Raw genomic sequence first — 19932 nt, forward strand, 5'->3', positions numbered from 1 at the left:
TCCCGACCCACAGGTTGAGAACCACTGATCTACATGGAGGGAAGTGTGTAGTGGGGTGCCCCAGGGCTCTGTTCTGGGCCCAGGGCTCATCAACATCTTTATCAACGATTTGCATGAGGGGATAGATGGGGAACTCATCAAATTTGCAGATGACACCAAGCTGGCAGAAATAGCCAAAACTCCAGAAGACAGGCTTAGGATACAGGAGGATCTGGACAGACTTGAACACTGGGCGCTATCCAACAAAATGAAATTCAACGGTGAAAAAAGTAAGGTTCTACATTTAGACAAAAAAAAAAACCAAACACACAGCTATAGTATAGAAGCAACAGATGGAAACTAACCAAAGAGAGAAGCAACCTAGAACTACGGAGAAATTTCCTGACAGTTAGAACAATTCATCAGTGGAACGACCTGCCTCCAGAAGTTTTGAATATAAGCATTCGATTACATAAAGATAAAGTAGGATTTCATTAAAGCATCGGGCCTGTTTTAAGGACCCTCAGTTTTAACCTCAGGAAGAAGCATCAAATTGGAAAACATACATAGGAACATTAGGCTCTGGTGCTGGAACTCAGCAGTCTGCCAGATTGCAGAGCAACATCTGCAGGCATTTCTAACCAAGCCATCTCACATGCCAGCCAGCCAGCTGTGACCGCCTCGGCAGGCAGGAAGTTTCTCTCAACAACTCAAGAAAGATTATTGCAAGAAACCGGAAAGCTGAGTGCACACACCTTGAAGAAATTGCAGTGTGAAAAAAAAAACAGTGAACGTTAAAGAGAAATCTGGTTTTACTGTGCTGGGAGGGAAAAGACGGGGTAATTACAAAATTATGGGAGTTTAACTACTTTACCACAGTTCTACACCGCCCATTTCACCCGAGTGACCGGGTTACTTGACAATATCTTGGATAATGGCAAATATTAGCATCTGCATTTTAAATGTGACACTGTAGGTTTGCATTTATTTGAAAGTAGGTCCCTGAAACTGAACGGGGTCTTTTGTTCAAGCTGTCAATCAAGTCAATATTTTGTGTATTATAGCCATAGATAGAGTAAATCTTCAAGAATGCAAAATTAACCTTTCCTATTGACATAGCAGTCCCACAATTAGTACAAATTCTCAGCTAAAATTACTGGTATTAAAACCATGTTTACCACTCGTGGGAAGGGTGAAAAATTATCTTGCAATGAATCTTATCTGGCAGCAACTCTGCTATTCGCCCTTCTTCAGCTTTAGAAATTTGCAAATGTTGTAAATGTGGGCATTGGACTCAAAATTACTTCACCATCGGAAATGTAAACTGTCACTGTCCAAGGTAGTCATTTAACGAGATTACCTTTATTTAGCTTGAACCAAGCAAGGGAATGCTATTCTAGAAAATTAGATTATCTGTTTTATATTAATTTCGTGTTTAGACAGCCCTATCTGCTTTTATTTTATTACAGGTTTTGCAAGGTGAATGGACTCAACTACAGTGTTGTTGTTGTTAGCTGCGAAGTTGTGTCCGACCCATTGCAACCCCATGGACAACGTTCCTCCAGGCCTTCCTGTCCTCTACCATCTTCTGGAGTCCATTGAAGCTCATGCCTCCTGCTTCAGGGACTCCATCCAGCCATCTCATTCTCTGTTATCCCCTTCTTCTCTTGCCCTCCATCTTTCCCAGCATCAGGCTCTTCTCCAGGGAGTCCTTCCTTCTCATTAGGTGGCAAAAGTATTTGAGTTTCAACTTCAGGATCTGGCCTTCTAAAGAGCAGTCGGGGTTGATCTCCTCTAGGACTGACCAGTTTGATCGCCTTGCAGTCCAGGGGACTCGCAGGAGTCTTCTCCAGCACCAGAGTTCAAAGGCCTCCATTCTTTGACGCTCAGCCTTTCTTATGGTCCAATTTTCACAGCCATACGTTGCAACTGGGAAAACCATGGCCTTGACTATATGGGCTTTTGTTGGCAGGGTGATGAGCATATATGGTTGCAAATCACAAGGTTAAGAACAGATTGTCATGGACAATATCTGTGAGATTGAAGCTGATCCCAACGTGATGGCACATAATCAAGCATATATTATTACAGGTAGTCCTCAACTTAAAACCTTTTGTTTGGTCGCCATTTTGACTTACAATGGCACTGGAAAAAAATGATTTATGACAGTTTTTCGTACTTATGACCAATGCAGCATCCCCATGGAGAAGGGATCAAAATCCAGATGTTTCGCAACTGGCATCTATTTATGAGGGTTGCAAGGTCTTGGGTCATGATGCTCTGAGAAGCAACATGATCGGGGAAGTCCGATTCACTTAAGAGTCACCTGTATGGGGTTTATAGCATCTGGCGTTTATGTTCTTATTTCGCTCAGTAACCAATACGTTCCCCGGGACATTAGCCACAACTACAATTGTCAAGCCCGGAGATCGAATTTTCACTCCCCTATGAATCCTCACTCACCTGTAAAGGTGAATGAAGATGCAATCAAATCTTTCAGCACTAATCTTCATTCCAGAGGCAGAGGGGGACTGCAAATTAAACAAGACCTGCAAAGATACAGTCAGGATCGCGATTTCCCACCTTTTCCAGGGAAAAAGTTGCTTTATTGTTCCTAAACCAGCATCTTAATCTAGACCAGGGGTAGGCCACCTTGGCTCTTTTATGACTCGTGGACTTCAACTCCCAGAATCCCTGAGCCAGCCATGCTGAGGGGAAAGGGAGAGGTTTCCAAGCTGAGCCAGGCTGGCTCCGGGAATTCTGGGAGTTGAAGTCCAGAAGTCATCAAAGGCAGGGCTTTTCAATATTTTCACCCATTGTACCACTTTTAGGATATGGCAATATCTGAGTACCACCAGTCGCCTAGCAAGGTGTCAATAACTTGACCCCCCCAAAAAAAGGAAAAAAGTGATAAAGTACTGGTAGTCCTCGACTTACAACAGTTTGCTTAGTGACTGTTCGAAGTTACAATGGCACTGAAAAAAGTGCATCCCAAGCCACAGCCGAGCAAGACTCCTGCCTGCCCATCCAGCGGTGCTCTTCCTCCTGTCCGAGGTTTTCATTGTTGTGAGCATTTCTGTTGGCAGTGGAGGAGGGGTGGGGGGGGTGTTTGGTTTTTATTCCCCCCCCCCATCTGCTGGGTGGTTGTAGCAGGTTTTGGTCCCTTCACATGATCCTGGGACACTGTGACCGTCATAAATATGAATCAGTTGCCAAGCATCTGAATGTAAATCACAAGACCCTGGAGAGGCTGCAACATTCCAGCTGATTGGTGCTTCTTGAGGGCTTAGCAGAAGCACCAGGATCAGCACCGAGCTCCAGCTGGAGCCTGGTGCTGATCCTGGTGCTTCCGCTGAGCCCTGACAGCCCTGCAGCTCCAGCCGTCTCTTGCTCAGGCTTGTGCGGTGCTGCCCCCGGTTCAGCTCATTCCCCTCCTCCGCTACCAGTTTCCTAGGATGGTCGCGTACCCCCTGCCAGGTGCCAATGTACCACAGGTGGTACCCGTACCACTGGTTGAAAAGCCCTGCCCTACGTCAACCACGCAGCCAATTCTTGCAAATTACAATGAACAGGGGTTTGTAGGCAACAAAAGTGTGGTTTAGGCAGGGAACGCACGTAGTTCAGGAGCCTCAGCCTGTCCATCCCTATTTAAAAGATGATTTTGTAACCTGGAAAAAGAGTCATTTATCTTTTAATTATCCAGAAGGAAAAACAAAAGATTAACTTTTCTGGAATGTCTAAGGGAGAACTTGGGCCAAGTAGGCATCCTTCCAATGTATTTGTTTATTTATACAATGCTTTGTCTGTCTTAATCCCAAGGGATTCTCGGTGGTGTATAAGTCTAAACTACATGTTTACGCAACATTTCATTATGTGATTGTTAGGGTTGGCTACTCTTGCTATTCTAATCTTGTTTGTGTACGGGAGGACTGTAAGTTGCTCGATGACTGGAGCAGCGTGGCAGCCCAGTAAAATAAATAAAATAAAATTAACGCAAAATGTAATCAAAGAAACCACTAAGGTCCTAGTCACCTCTGAAGGCCAGGAGAACAGGAGTCATCCTGTATTCCGTCCTATCCCTGAGATAAGAAGGAACCATTAGCGGGCACCGATGACCCTCCATGGGGGGAGGGCAAAATTTACCTCGGAAAGGTGACCTCTTATAGGAGAAGAGCAGACTGAGCTGAAGGCGGAGTTAAACACGTCATCAGTTTGGAGTCATTGCGTTGTCACAAGAGACCCAAGTCCAGCCCACCCATGAATTCCATTGTTGTTGTTAGTTGCGAAGTCGTGTCCGACCCATCGCGACCCCACGGACAACGTTCCTCCAGGCCTTCCTGTCCTCTACCATCTCCTGGAGTCCATTGAAGCTCAGGCCTCCTGCTTCAGGAACTCCATCCAGCCACCTCCTTCTCTGTCGTCCCCTTCTTCTCTTGCCCTCCATCAGGCTCTTCTCCAGGGAGTCCTTCCTTCTCATTAGGGGGCCAAAGTACTTGAGTTTCAATTTCAGGATCTGGCCTTCTCAAGAGCAGTCGGGGTTGATCTCCTCTAGGACCGACCGGTTGGATGCCTTGCAGTCCAGGGGACTCACGGGAGGCTTCTCCAGCACCAGAGTTCAAAGCCTCCATTCTTTGGCACACAGCCTTTCTTATGGTCCAACTTTCACAGCCGTACGTTGCAACTGGGAAAACCATGGCCTTGACTATACGCACTTTATGCACTTTGACCCTTATCTAGCATCAACTCATCTTTGAGCATTTCTTGATTAGATAGCAATAATAATCTCTTCTGTGGCCTGAACTGAACAAATGCTACTGGTTATTTGCCCCTGACATTAATCTAATTCACGGGGCGGAGGTGGGCTAAACCTGAGTCTCCTACAACAACACAATGACTCCAAACTGATGACATGTTTAACCCCACCTTCCAGCTCAGCCTGCTCATATTCTACACCTCTTCCCCATCTAATCCTACCTGGGCTTTACGGGTAGCAAGCGAGACCTTGAATTGCACTCAGAAGCACATCATTAATCAAGGCCCTTCCCACAATCATGGTTTCAGCGCAGCAAGGTTTTATTTGCAGGTGGTCCTTGACTTATGACCAGAACGGAGCCCAAAACTTCTGTTGTGAAGCGAGACAGTTGTCAAATGAGTTTTGCCCCATTTTACAAAAAAAAAAAAATTGGGCCACCATTGTTAAATGAATCTCTGTGGCTGTTAAGTTAGTTACACGGTTGTTAAGTGAATCTGGCTTCTGCGTTGACTTTGCTTGTCAGAAGGTCGCAAAAAGGGATCACGTGACCCTCCCCCGGGACACCACAACTATCAAAAGTACATGCCAGTTGCCAAGCATTTGAATTTTGATCCCAATAACTATGGCGATGCTGCAATGGTCCTACGACCATGTCACTTTTTTCAATGGTGTTGTAACTTTGAACAGCCATTAAACAAATGGTTGTAAGTTGAGCACTACCTTTATGTACTTTTTTGCACGCATATGGCTGCACATCTGGCCCAAATTCCTCTTACCTGGCTAACCAGATGGTGACACACAAACAATATCCAAAACAACTGCTGAAATACAACCAATATACAGAACCTATAATGACCATCAGGTTAAACAAACTAAATCCAATAAGGTAAAAGCACACAGCTCACTGTATTTTGGGTCCACTGAAATTTGCCAAGATTGGTGGGTGGAGTAGAGAGGCACCACATTCAAGAGCAGCCCAATGTATAGTGAATTATAGTAAATCCAGACATAAAATTGGCCATCCCATTACGCCAGAATTCAGGAGACTTCTGATTTCTGTAAAATGCAAATTTCTCTGACCATTAACTGGAAAAAGCTAGACTATAAATGTAATCAACAGCAGATGCCTACACAGACTCCATTTCTAAATATACACAGCAAATAAAATTGTATACACTCGCCCAGACTGCTTTATTCTGAATTTTAGAAAAGAGTTTTAGACAGTGGAACTTTTTATGGGATGGAGTTGTCCCGATTAACAGGGCTTCAAAAATGGACATGTCCAAAAAAGGAAGCGCTCGAATGAAGCCCTTATTTCATCTCCTCCAAAATCTAATTCAACCTGTTTTTAAGGGAATGATATTTAAGATCGGAAAACAGATAGGTTTAAAGCCGAAACGGAAAATAAAGAACAAATCCTCAATTTCACTGAAGATCTATTAACTTCCTGCAGTGTTGTTATGACTTCTACGGTGAAAGATAGCTTTATTTATGCATTCAAACCGTTGTGGTTACTAGTGGTAACCATGCGATGAAGGGAATGTGACTTCAGTTTATTTTATAGCTACTCGTAATGCACACACGTAGGCATCATTTTATGGTTCTTCAGCTTCAAATCCCAGGGAGCACAATATGTTTAGATTTAGGACCAAATGTATCTTTCTAAATAGGGTCTTATTTTTCTCGTGAATTTGTATATCCCATCTTTCCTGCCTCTTAGCAGAAGCACAGAATAGACACTGGTAAAGGAAGAATAAATATGATTAATTGCCTGTGATGAGAAATCAATACACAATGCCAACCTACCATACATATAAGGGATGGAAACTCATCAAGGAGAGAAACAACCTGGAACTAAGGAGGAACTTCCTGACAGTGAGGACAATTAACCAGTGGAACAACCTGCCTCCAGAAACTGTGAATGCTGCAACACTGGAAGTTTTTTTTTTTTAAGTTTTTTATTTCTAATACAGTTAAAACAAAAATGGACACAACGTGACATTCCAGAATAAATATTCCTAACAATTTGTTCCTCTTAATATGTATAATTAATACATAATTCTTGATCTCTATATAAACTTATTCTTCTATACAATACAGTTATATATACAATTATATATATTTCTGTCTTAACACTAACTTGAAACCCGAGCAGTTCTCCTTGATTCACACCAGTAATAAAATTTGTCCCAGATTTCGAAGTAGTCTGATTCTGTCTTATCCTTCATTTCCATTGTGAGCCTATCCATTTCAGCACATGATAAAATTTTATATAAAATCTCTTCTTCTGTTGTAATTCCTTTATTCCTCCAGAACACTGGAAAGTTTTTAAGAAGAGACTGGACAGCCATTTGTCTGAAATGGTGTAGGGTTTCCTGCCTGACCAGGGGGTTGGACTAGATGACCTCCAAGGTCCCTTCCAACTTTACTACTATCACTATCACTTTTTAAAAACGTATTTTACTATTTTGTTCTGAGAAAAAAAATATCCCTCAAAATGACTACAGATTTCAAGGCCATGGCCAGCATTTTTTGTTCCAAACTGACGTATATTTAGATATAAAACTACCGTTCAAACAGCCAGCTCTGTCTTCCTGCAAACCTTGGTTTCATATACCTCTAGTCTCCATAAAAATACAACTTAACTCTGATTCATGTTTTGCCCTAAATTCCGCAAAGAGAAAAGAGATTGATCCCCGTAAAATTCTTCCAGGACACCAAAACCCATTCCATACGACACCCCACCAATTACTTTAAATCAGTGGTTCTCAATCTGTGGGTCGGGACCCCATTTGGAACGACCATTTCACGGGGGTCGCCAAACAACGCAGTCCGCCATTTTTTCCCCCTTTTCCTTAGCTGTGCTACTCCCTTTTATTCTATTGGCTTTTGAAAGCCAATAGAATAGACTCTCTTGAATAGAGTCTAATTCTATTGGCTTTCAAAAGCCAATAGGAATTGTCCAGGCTGTCTCTGCCCTGCTGAGCCCGCCAAAAGTCCCATTCTGCAAACGGTGCTGCACCAGTTGAGTAGTCCTCGACTTACGACCAGTTAGGGGTCGTGGCATTAAAAAGGTTGAGAACCACTGCTTTAAATGGAATTTAAAGAGGGAAATGAGAGCTTCTGCCAAATCACCAGAGGCTGAAAAAACAGACATCACCGTTGATTCTGAAGAGATGGAAAGCAGACACGAGTGACGTTTCAACTAAGGACATGACACAGTATTACCAACCCAGAATAAAACATTGGAATCTGCCTTTCTATCCTAAATTTATTTTGGATGCCAGCAAATTGACATTCAAGTAAAACGCTCCCTGTTGTCATTTCATTTGCTTTCTCAGTTCTGAAATGTGCACTGCCCAGCCATTCAGAAACTCCTGGAGCTGCTATGAGCACATTGATGAAAATGGAAAGTCCCTGATCAACGTTCCTCTCTGAGCTTCAGTGCCCATCTTCTAAAAGGAGAGGATTACTCTCAGTGTTATCTTCAAAAATTGGTAATGTGCATCAAGCGCTTCTGGAAAGCCACTAAAATGTTGGTTTGGTCAAGGTATATGAGTTGGAATTGTTTAGAAACAGGTAGGCTTAAATTATGAGCATCCACAGTATTCTGGTTTCTTTTAAAAAGAAAACATAAACAGTGAAAAACTTTCAAGCAACCTCCTAACCCAGGGGTAGGCAACCTTGGCTCTTTTATGACTCGTGGACTTCAACTCCCAGAATTCCTGAGCCAGCTATGCTGGCTCAGGAATTCTGGGGGTTGAAGTCCACGAGTCATAAAAGAGCCAAGGTTACCGACCCTTGTCCTAAACAGTAATTTTTCAATCCCTGAACTGAATGGTTTTTTTTTTTAACGTAACCTCCCTACTTTGCTTATCCTGTCTTCACCTACATTCACAACCTCTGGCTAATATAATGTAAGTCACTCTGTAAATCTGTAAGCAAACATCAGCCTCCCTATATCACATCTGGACACTCCTCACTGGATCATTTTCTTACTGATGCTTTAAGGACATAAAAAGTACACCGTTTCCCCCTCGTTGTATTTATACATTTCAAAAATCTGCAGCCACACACAAAATGGCATCTATCTGACAGTGTATCGCAGTCATAATTTCTAACATTACCTTCCTTCCTCTTTTGATGCAAAAGAGTCTGCGTTTCTTGTGCTCAACCTGCAGGGCTTACTTTGATCGTTTGTTCTAATTTGGACACACCTATGAATATTCAGTTGCTGCATTTTTTCATCCATCTTAAATCCTGACTGCCATACCAAGGTCTCTTGTCTCTACTTTTTGAAATGTAGCGTGACATTGGCACTTACAGATAGTCCTCGACTTACGATGACAGTTGAGCCCAAAATTTCCAGTACAAAGCAAGACAGTTGTGAAGTGACTTTTGCCCCCTATTTTACCACCTTTCTTGGCACCGTTAAATGAATCACTGCGGTTATTAAGTGAGTAACACGGTTGTTAATTGAATCTGGCTTCCCCATTGACTTTGCTCGGCAGATCACAAAAAAGGGGATCACACGATCCCGGGGACACTGCAACATTCATAAATACAAGCCAGTCGCCAGGCATCCCAATTTTGATCACGTGATTACAGGGATGCTACAACGGTCATCACTTTTTTCAGTGCCTTTGTAATTCTGAATAGTCACTAAACGAATGGCTATAAGTTAAGGATTACTTGCCCTGACACAGTCAAGCCACAGTAAGAATATTCAAGCCCTTCAACATTTTTCCCTGATAGAACTTTATTTTCTTTCAATACATAAAAAGGTCTTGCTTAGTTCTCAAGTTCTACTTTTCTATTTGAAGTGTGTTTTATTACTTCACCACAAAATGTTGGCCATCCCAGCTGTTCTGCGGAACATCCCACCAGGTCCACCACAAGTTTGTACAATTCTCTATAAAATGGAGGAAAGATCTAGAAGACAGACGTATGTTCCACAATACAAGTAGTCCTCATTTAGTGAGTGCCTCATTTCACGACTGTATGCAGTTACCATGGTGTTTAAGAAAGAATTGGATGACTAGTCCTCCCAGTTGTGAGCTTCATAGGTCTGTAAAGCAAAGCTAAAAAGTTGTAGTTTCATTTAGCGACCGCTTCACATAATGAGCAAGCTGCCAGTCTCAACTCTGGTAGCTAAATGAGGACCACCTTATATTTTTTTTCCCCTTTAATTCAAGGACTATCAGGGAGTCTGCAATTTTTACCAGAAAATTATTTCTCCCTCTCCAAATATATATTTTCCTGAATATAACGCTCAGGAAAAGGGGCTCAGAATCCCCTTATCTGGTGGTGCCCAACATTTTCATTTTAGCAGTGGCTGCCTAGATATTTCCCCCCCCACTGAGAAAGACAGGCAGAATGTGCACATAGGCAATGTGCATCATGTGGAAACATGGCTGGCTCAGGAATTCTGGGAGCTGAAGTCCACAGGTCGTAAAGGGGCCATAGTTGCACACCCCTGCCTAGTTTAGCTGATGCCTGAAGCCCAGAGACCATAATTCAGCAGCAGAACAGGACTTCCGCCCACCCTCCATCACTTCCTGCCTCTCCTGGGGGCAAAAGACGAAGGGGGAACATCATTCCAATCCTCCATCTTGCCTTCTAATCCCAAAATTGGGGGGGGGGGAGGAGGAGGAGGAGGAGGCAGCAAGCACTGGCACAAAGCTAGCAGGCTATTCCCTCCTGACCTCTGCAGTTACAAAATTAGAAAATTTTGCTCTTTCTCTTTAAAATAGCATGTACTCATTCACAGCAAGTGCATCGTTTTAACAACTTGAGCTATGGGCATTATTGGAACCCACAAATAAAAAAAAGTTTGAATATCTTAACAGCCCATCCAATCAACCATACCCTTCATTTAAAAACAAAAATATTTATTTGCATCCCACCTTCATTATATATACCAATAATTCAAGGCAGCGAACATGCCTAACCTCCCCCCCCTCCCATTTTCTTCACAACGACAACCTTGTCAGGTGGGTTGGGCCGAGACAGAGTGACCGGCAACCCAAGGTAACCCACCAAGCTTTCATCAGTAAGGCTGGGCTAGAACTCCCATCGCCTGGCGATTGGCCCAAAGTCACCCAACCGGCTTTCAAACCTAAGGCAGGACTACAACTCCCGGTCTCCTGGTGATTGGGCCAAAGTCGCCCGATTGGCTTTCATGCCTAAGGCGGAACTAGAACTCACCATCTCCTGGTCCAAGGTCACCCAGCTGGATTTCCTGCCTAAAGCGGGACCAGAACTCACTCTTTCCTGGTTTCTGGCCTGGTGCCTTAACGACCAGACCAGGGATAGGCAACCTTGGCTCTTTTATGACTCGTGGACTTCAACTCCCAGAATTCCCGAGCCAGCCACGCTGAGGGGAAAGGGAGAGGTTTCCAAGCTGAGCCATGCGGGCTGAGGAATTCTGGGAGTTGAAGTCCACGAGTCATGAAGGGGCCATAGTTCCCCCATGCTGGCTCAGGAATTCTGGGAGTTGAAGTCCACGAGTCATAAAAGAGCCAAGGTTGCCTACCCCTGCACTAGACCAAACTGGCCCTTAGCAACGATGACAACTGGCCCTTAGCAACCGATACAACCAAACCAGAGATGAAGCTGAGCAGATGTAGTTAATCTGCTCAGCTTCATCTCTGGTTTGGTTGTATCTCAGTTTCTTTCCACGCCCTTTCCCCTTCGGTCAAGTTTCAGACTGAAAAGTTCCTACAGCCAGCTGGCCTGCCTCCTTCCTTTGCTTCCCTTGCTGTTTACGTGTGGTCAAGCCGAGAGATTGCGACTACATAAAAAGACCTCATCATCGCTGCTGCCCGAGGGATGGTCCCTGGGGAGCGTTTGCCAGCCCAACTGGACTTCACAAGACTTCCGTGGTCCTCTTATTTTACAAAAACATCAGAGCCTCCTTCGGTGGTGAACTCCAGGAGGATCCTGCAAGCTCCTTTGCTTTTGTTTTTCTCCCTGAACAAATACCTGCAGACGCTTGGCTCCTCTTTAGCCCAGGAGTTATTCAGATGCTAAACATTCAAAAACTGGATCAACAAACTCGCCTGGCATTTGAGGACAGCCTCTCTCCGGTAGCTGCTCTTTTCTGCACCAAGAACAGAAAGCAGCTCCTGAACTGGAAGGCCAGATCCCAGGTCCCTGAAGACAGGTAGTCCTCAACACAACCACATTTGAGCCCAAAATGTCTGTCGCTACGCAAGACGGCTGTCCAATGCCAGTTGCTCCTCCTTCTGCATCTCTCAGCTATTTGTTCGACTTTTATTTTTGCTTTATTTTTTGGCTCAGAATGGTTGGACTCTACTCTTCTAGCTTTCTTATGTGGGTAGTCCTCGACTTACAACTTTTCCGGCAGGCCTGGGGTTTATAAAATCTTACCCCTGGATGATTGTTTTTGTATTGTTGTTTGTTATGTTTTATGTGTTTTTTATTGTTAGCCGCCCAGAGTCCTTCGGGAGTGGGGCGGCTTATAAATTTTAAAAATAAAATAAATAAAATAAAATTCAGGCCAAAATTCCCCTTGCTAAACAGGACAGTCGATCAATGAATTTTGTCCCACTTTACGGCCTTCCTTGCCCCAGTTGTTAAGTAAATCATTGCGGTTGTTTACGTTAGTAACACGGTTGTTAAGTGAGTCCAGCTTCCCCTTGTCAGAAGATCGCAAAAGCGGATCACATGACCGCAGGGCACTGCAACAATCATAAATGTAAGCCAGTTTGCCAAGTGTCTGAATTGTGATCACGTGATGGTGGGGATGCTCCAACATCCGTAAGTGTGTCAAACGGTCATAAATCATTTTTTTTCAGTGCCACTCTGACTTCAGTCACTAAATGAACGGTTGTAAGTCAAGGACTACCTGTACACAGGCACACACGTTCACTCAGATATCCAAGTCACCCAGTTTGAGCGGAACTGGCGACCAGTGAAAGCTCTGAGAGATACAGCCTCAAACCCTGCATCCCAAAGAGGTCTCTTTATTCAGAAGTAAATTAATCACTTAATGCAGTGTTTCCCAAACTTGACAATTTTAAGGCATGTGGACTTCAGCTCCCAGAATTCCACAGCCAGCAACGCTGGCTGTGGAATTCTGGGAGTTGAAGTCCACATGCCTTAAAATTATCAAGTTTGGGAAACACTGACTTAATGTAAAGTAATTGATTAATTAATCAGTCCATGTTGCTACTTTCTGGGCAAGATCTGTTTCATTTGCACATGTTTTAATCTTGCACTTTATATTTTAAATGTTAGGTCGTATAATATGCCTTTTTTTCATTCTGATGCTTTTGACAGGAATAAACAAACTCAGAAGCCAAGCCACCAGATCTTCTCCTTCCCTAAGACAGGGGACCCAGATTCCCACCTTACTCTGCCCACGGCTAAACCATCATTAGATCCTTTGATGGAGAGACTCCTCCTCCGAGGGTAGGGTACAAAAAAAAAACCACAGGGATTTCTTGGCAACAATTCGTTTAGCGACTTTCCAGAGTTACAATAGCGCTGAAAAAAGGGATTTACGACCGTTTTTCACACTTACGACCATCCCCACAGTCACGCGATCCAAATTCCGATGCTTGGCCGCTGGTCCATATTTACGACGGTTGCCATGTTCAGGGGATCGGTCACACGACCTTCCGACAAGCAAAGTCAATGGGGAAGCCCGATTCACTTAACAACCGTGTGACACTCTCTACAACTGCTACGATTGGCTTAACCACCGGGGCCAAGAAGCTGGCAAAACGGGACAAAAGCTCACTTTGAGAGCGGGCAACTAAATTTCATTTTTGATGTGTGCTGTGGTGCCCACAGTAAAATAAAATGACAATAAATATGAATCACCTAAATATGAGCCAGCAGTGTGCTGCAGCTGCCAAAAAGGCCAACACAGTGCTAGGCTGCATTAACAGAGGGAGAGAATCAAGATCACGTGAAGTATTAATGCCACTCTACAATGCCTTGGTAAGGCCACACTTGGAATACTGCATCCAGTTTTGGTCACCACGATGTAAAAAAGATGTTGAGACTCTAGAAAGAGTACAGAGAAGAGCAACAAAGATGATTAGGGGACTGGAGGCTAAAACATATAAGGAACGGTTGCTAGAATTGGATATGTCTAGTTTAACGAAGAGAAGGACAAGGGGGGACATGATAGCAGTATTCCAATATCTCAGGGGCTGCCATAAAGAAGAGGGAATTAAGCTATTTTCCAAAGCACCTGAAGGCAGGACAAGAAGCAACGGGTGGAAACTAATCAAGGAGAGAAGCAACCTAGAACTAAGGAGAAACTTCCTGACAGTGAGAACAATTAATCAGTGGAACAGCTTGCCTCCAGAAGCAGTAAATGCTCCAACACTGGAAGTTTTTAAGAAGAGACTGGACAGCCATTTGTCGGAAATGGTGTAGGGTTTCCTGCCTGAGCAGGGGGTTGGACTAGATGACCTCCAAGGTCCCTTCCAACTTTATACTATTACTATTACTAAAGGTTATCTTATCTTATTTGTCTCACTTTAGCAACATACGCTTCAGACTCGGCGGTGGTCGTCAGACTCATCACAGACTTCCTAATTTTAGGCCCAACAGCCCCCCCCCCCAAAAGCCACCCCAGCATTAAACAAGCTTGGGGTGGAGGGTGGGGGAAGAGAAGAGATGTAAGGCCAAAGAAAAGACTGGACAGCCATTTGTCTGAAATGATAATAGGGTCTCCTGCCTGAGCAGGGGGATGGACTAGAAGACCTCCAGGGTCCCTTCCAACTCTGTCTATTCTAAGGAGGAGAAAGAAAAAGAGAGAAGGATCTCCTGCCTGAGCAGGGGGTTGGACTAGAAGACCTCCAGGGTCCCTTCCAAGTCTTATTTTGTCCTTGTCTTCAAATGCAGGTCAGACACGGGCCGCCTTCTCACGACGCGCGTCTCCCGCTGCCCGCATCCACCTGACTCCTTCCGGGAGTCCACACGACCCATCCACCCCACCCCCCACCCCACCGCGAGTTTACTTCACAACCGCCTCGGCTGCGGCGCCTGGGCCGTGGAGTCCGCTCCGCCGCGCCTCATGGGGCGTGTAGTCCGACCTCCACCCCCATCTTTCCCGCCCGCCCGGCCGCCTTCCCCGCTCACCGGCCTGGGTGGTGTCGCTGAGGTCATGGCCGGCCGCGCTGCCCCGCGGATAGTCCCTCAGCTTCCTGCCGCTGAGGCTGAGGGCGCCGCTGGCCGCCGCCTCCTCCAGCGCCCGCTCCAGCGAGCGCGTCCACGACGACGGGCCCGCCGCGCCGCAGCCCCCCGTCGCCAGGCTCCCGCTGGCCGCCGCCGCCGCCGCCGCCGCCGGCATGAGCACCGCGGAGCCGCCGCCGCCGCCACCGGAGCAGCCGCCCTCAGCCGCCGCCGCGGCCGCCGCCATTTCCCCGCCCCCCGCTCTGCGCCTGCGCCGAGGCGGGCGGGCGGGCCGGCGTGAGGGGGAGAAGGGCGGAAGACGGCCTCCCGCGCGGAAGGGCGCCTGCGCAGAGCGGCGAGGCGCTTCCCGTTTTCCCCTGGCAGGCCTCTGGGCTTCTGGGAGTCGTAGTCCAGAGAATAGAATAGAATTAAATTCTTGATTGGCCAGCTAATCCGGGCCAGGAACTAATCAAGGAAACTAATCAAGGAGAGAAGCAATCTAAACTAAGGAGGAATTTCCTGACAGGGAGAACAATTAACCAGTGGAACAACCTGCCTCCAGAAGCGGTGAATGCTCCAACACTGGAAGTTTTTAAGAAGAGACTGGACAGCCATTTGTCTGAAATGGTATAGGATTTCCTGCCTGAGCAGGGGGTTGGACTAGATGACCTCCAAGGTTCCTTCCAACTCTATCATCATTACTATTATTATTATTATCGATCATCGCACAGTCAGCCAGATGTTCAGACTGGATTTGGCATTTTGTCTACCTATCGAGTCCTTACCCAGGACCTGGGATAGGCAGATGTGGATGTTTGATGGTATTACAGATATCGTCGCAGGATGGAAGCAGTTCCTACTAAAGCCGCCTTTTGCAATTGACTAATAATGAATTTGTCAATGCCAATGGTGTTCAAGTTGTTGTTGTTATTATTATTATTATGTGTGATTGAACCCACGGCATGTATAAGTGTATATATAACCAAGAAGTGATAAATCATGATCAAAAGGCTGGGGGGAGAAGAGGTAAAATACAGGGGAATGCAGTTTGTTTAGTGACCGCTCAAAGTTACAAAGGCACTGAAAAAAGTGCCTTACGGCCGATTTTCACACTTAGGACCATTGCAGCATCCCCGGGGTCATGTGATCAGAATTCAGACACTTGGTAACCGACTCATATTTATGACGGTTGCAGTGTGTCCCTGGGATCGAGTGATCCCCTTTTGCGACCTTCTGACAAGCAAAGTCAATGGAAGGGGGAGTGTGCCTGGCTGAGGAATTGTGGGAGTTAAAGTCCGCAAGTCATAAAAGGGCCAGGTTTGATATAGACCAAAGGGTAGTACAGGTAGTCCTCGATTTATGTCCACAAGTCATAAAAGGGCCAACCCTGATATAGACCAAAGGGTAGTACAAGTAGTCCTCGATTTATGACCACAATTTCCATTATTAAGCAGGATAACAACAACAATACAATAATAGTGTTGGAAGGGACCTTGGAGGTCTTCTAGTCCAACCCCCTGCTCAGGCAGGAAATAGTTGGGGGATAGTTGTTAACTCCATTTTACTATCTTTCTTGTCCAAGTTGTTGAGTGAATCACTGCAATTGTTAAATTAGTAACATGGTTGTTAAGTGAATCTGGCTTCCCCACTGACTTTGTCAGGTCGCAAAAGGGGATCACAAGATTCCAGGACACTGCGACCGTCATAAATATGAGGCAGTTGCCAAGCATCCAAATTTTGATCATGTGACCACGGGGGATGCTGCAATGGTCATTAAGTGTGAAAAACAGGTGTATATGTCCACTGTTGTGCAAGAAACCTTAACAAATATCTTAACACAACACAAACTGTTGTGTTAAGATATTTAAAACATAGTAGCTGGACCAGTGGCATTTGTGCAGTGAGCCAGAACACACAGTTGTAGTTGATTGATTGGAAATTGGCCCTGTGAGGCAAACTGCGTTGTGATTGGTTGCTGTGGGTATGGAGGGGGCGTTTCTGTTTTTTCCCGCCTTTTTTCTTGTGTTTTGCTCTGTGGGCTCTGTGATTTACCTCACGACGATCCTGTTTGCCCAACTATCTAGTTTGCTTTATATATAGATGTAAAATATATTTATGTAAACCTACAAGTTTGTATCAGCGTCTCTTGACTTCATTTGGACGCAAGTCCCTGACACACACAGAATTCACAGAGGTCACAGAAAGCTCGCAGACACAGCCTGGTCCGACCAATTTTCAATTAATTTTCAATTTTTATTTAAATCAAGCTCCCCTTTTAGTAATAGTAGTAGTAGTAGTAGTAGTAGTAGTAGTAGTAGTAGTAGTAAAGTTGGAAGGGACCTTGGAGGTCATCTAGTCCAACTCCCTGCTTAGGCAGGAAACCCTGTATCATTTCAGACAAATGGCTGTCCAGTCTTTTCTTAAAAACTTCCAGTGTTGGAGCATTCACCGCTTCTGGAGGCAGGTTGTTCCACTGGTGAATTGTTCTCACTGTCAGGAAGTTTCTCCTTAGTTCCAGGTTGCTTCTCTCCTTGATGAGTTTCCACCCGTTGCTTTTTGTCCTGCCTTCAGGCGCTTTGGAGAAGAGCTTGACTCCCTCTTCTTTGGGGCAGTCCCTGAGATACTGGAAGGCTGCTATCCTGTCCCCCCTCGTCCTTCTCTTCATTAAACTAGAGATACCAAATTCCAGCAACCGTTCCTGATACGTTTTAGCCTCCAGTCCCCTAATCATCTTTGTTGCTCTTCTCTGCACTCTTTCCAGAGTCTCAGCATCTTTTTTATATGGTGGGGACCAAAACTGGATGCCGTATTCCAAGTGTGGCCTTACCAAGGCCTTGTAAAGTGGTATTAACACTTCACCTGATCTTAATTCTATCCCTCTGTTAATGCAGCCTAGCACTGTGTTGGCTTCTTTGGCAGCTGCAGCACAAGGCTGGCTCCTATTTAAGGGATTGTCCACTAGGACTCCGAGATCCCTCTCACAGTCACTATTATTGAGCAAGGTACCCCCTACTTCCAAAGATCGTTAAACAACCGCCTTCTGACAAACAAAGTCAATGGAGGAAGCCAGAGTCCCTTAACCACCATGCGATTCGCTTAACAACTGCAATGATTCGCTCAACGGTTGGAAAAAAAGGTCGTAAAATGGGACACAATTCACTCGAGTTGCCTTGCTGGGCTCAACCATAGTTGTAAGTCGAGGACGACCTGTAAAAGTTTAACAGCCATTTTTTCTAAGTCCCCCATGATAGAATACAGGCCATCCCCGACTTACAACAGTTTCATTTAGTGACTGTTCGAAGCTACGATGGCACTGAAAAAAAAGGGACGTATGACCGTTTTTCACACTTCTAACTGATGCAGCATTCCCCCTGGTCATGTGATCAAAATTCAGACGCTTTTGCAGTCGACTCATATTTATGACGGTTGTAGCGTCCCGGGGGTCATGTGATCCGCTTTTGCGACCTTCCGACGGGCAAAGTCCATGGGGGGGGGAGCCAGATTCCCTTAACGACTTTCTTACTAACTTAACAAATGCAGTGATTCACTTTACAACCCGTGGCAAGACAAGCTGTAAAACTCACTTAACCAGATAAATTTTGGGCTCAACTGGGGTTTGTAAGTCAAGGAGTACCTGCACAGGCCAATTGCCCAATGTAGTAACCACTGTGCACACCCACAAACTTGTAACTTTTTTTTTTATTTTTAAAAAGTCCAACAGCTTTAGAATAGATCCAAATGTATTAACTTTTCCCAAAAAAAAAAAAAAAAAAATACCCAGAGGTACAGATTTAAAGTATATTCTCCTTAAGTACAAACTAGCTTTCTTGAGATGCATTGCATCGATTTTTTTGCATCCGGTTTGATGCAAAAGGTTTGTTCGCTCATTTTAACTGCATCCTGGTACAAACCAAACGCAGGATGGTTCTTGGCATACCACCTCTTTCAGTCTTCTCCCACCTGGTGCCCGTGAGATGGGTTGGGCTACTACAATGTCCCTAACTGGTGGGGGGGGGGGATGATGGAAGCTTCTCCAATCCGCCTAGGGGGCACCGGGTTAAAGGAAGGCCGGTCTACTTCATTTTTTAACAAACTTCCAACAGAATTTTTAGTACACAATTGAGAAAAAAAAAATATCCCAGACTTTTTCCCACCGTAATGATACAGAACAGTGTTTCTCAACCTTGGCAACTTTGAAGATGCGTGGACTTCAACGCCCAGGATTCTCCAGACAGTGTTAGCTTACTCTCTTGTAATCCCTTCCTCTGCAATCTCTCCTCTTTAGGGGGGGGGTACGTGAAAAAGGAACAGGCATGGATGGCTGGAGAATTGTGGGAGTTGAAGTCCACACATTGCCAAGATTGAGAAACACTGACACAGAAGGTGTGTGTGTATACCGTATATGCCGGCGTATAAGACGACTTCCGGAAGCGCTAAACTCGGCGCCAAAGACGGGGGTCGTCTTATACGCCGGATTGCCTAATACGCCGGCATATACGGTATATATATATAAAAAATTAAGAAACAAAAGAACATTAATCATCATGGGCCATTTAGAAAAAAAAATGCTCTAAGGACTGCCCCAAATCTTTTTTGCTTTGAAAACCACAATAAAATGAACATTTCAGAGTCAAGTGTATCTTCTCCAATGAACATCCAGAAATTCAGGATGTCCCTGTAGGCAGTTCCGTTATTCGTTTTAGGATTCCAAATATCCCCTGGTTGGAAGTAAAATAAAAAATAAAAATCAAACATGCAGAGAGTTTGGGGTATATAAGCTGAGATGTTGACTCCATGACTTCTGATCCCTTGACACAACAGGAAGGTCCCTTGGTGGAACGACGGACAAGTAGAGGAGTCACAAAGTGTACGTGTCTCACTACACAACAAAGCAACCATCAACAAAACTCGGCGGGTGACATTAAAGGGAACCGGGCTCACTTCGGTGGAGGACGCCCTGAAAGAGAGCCAGTGGCTCGCTTTGTGACCGAAGGATAAAATTTAACTCGAGGTGGCGGGAGGTTTTACTATGAAGATACTCACAC

The 19932-nt window shown here is 44.9% G+C and overlaps 1 protein-coding gene across 3 annotated transcripts in view; it reads right to left on the reverse strand.

Annotated features, from left to right (window-relative positions):
* The window catches only part of LRCH3 (leucine rich repeats and calponin homology domain containing 3), a 123063-nt gene extending 107947 nt beyond the window's left edge, over nt 1-15116 (reverse strand). For 2 of the 3 annotated variants that reach the window (XM_039369917.1, XM_039369916.1), the window contains exon 1: nt 14855-15116. In XM_039369917.1, the coding sequence (XP_039225851.1) occupies nt 14855-15065 (211 nt within the window). In that variant the 5' untranslated portion in view covers nt 15066-15116. The remainder of the gene's footprint in view (nt 1-14854) is intronic. The other variant, XM_039369918.1, reaches the window with a different exon arrangement.
* Between the last annotated feature and the right edge of the window lie 4816 nt (nt 15117-19932).

This window comes from Crotalus tigris, unplaced genomic scaffold (assembly GCF_016545835.1).
Source record: "Crotalus tigris isolate CLP2741 ecotype Arizona unplaced genomic scaffold, ASM1654583v1 scf7180000021321.634910, whole genome shotgun sequence".
NCBI classification, from domain to species: Eukaryota; Metazoa; Chordata; class Lepidosauria; order Squamata; family Viperidae; genus Crotalus; species Crotalus tigris.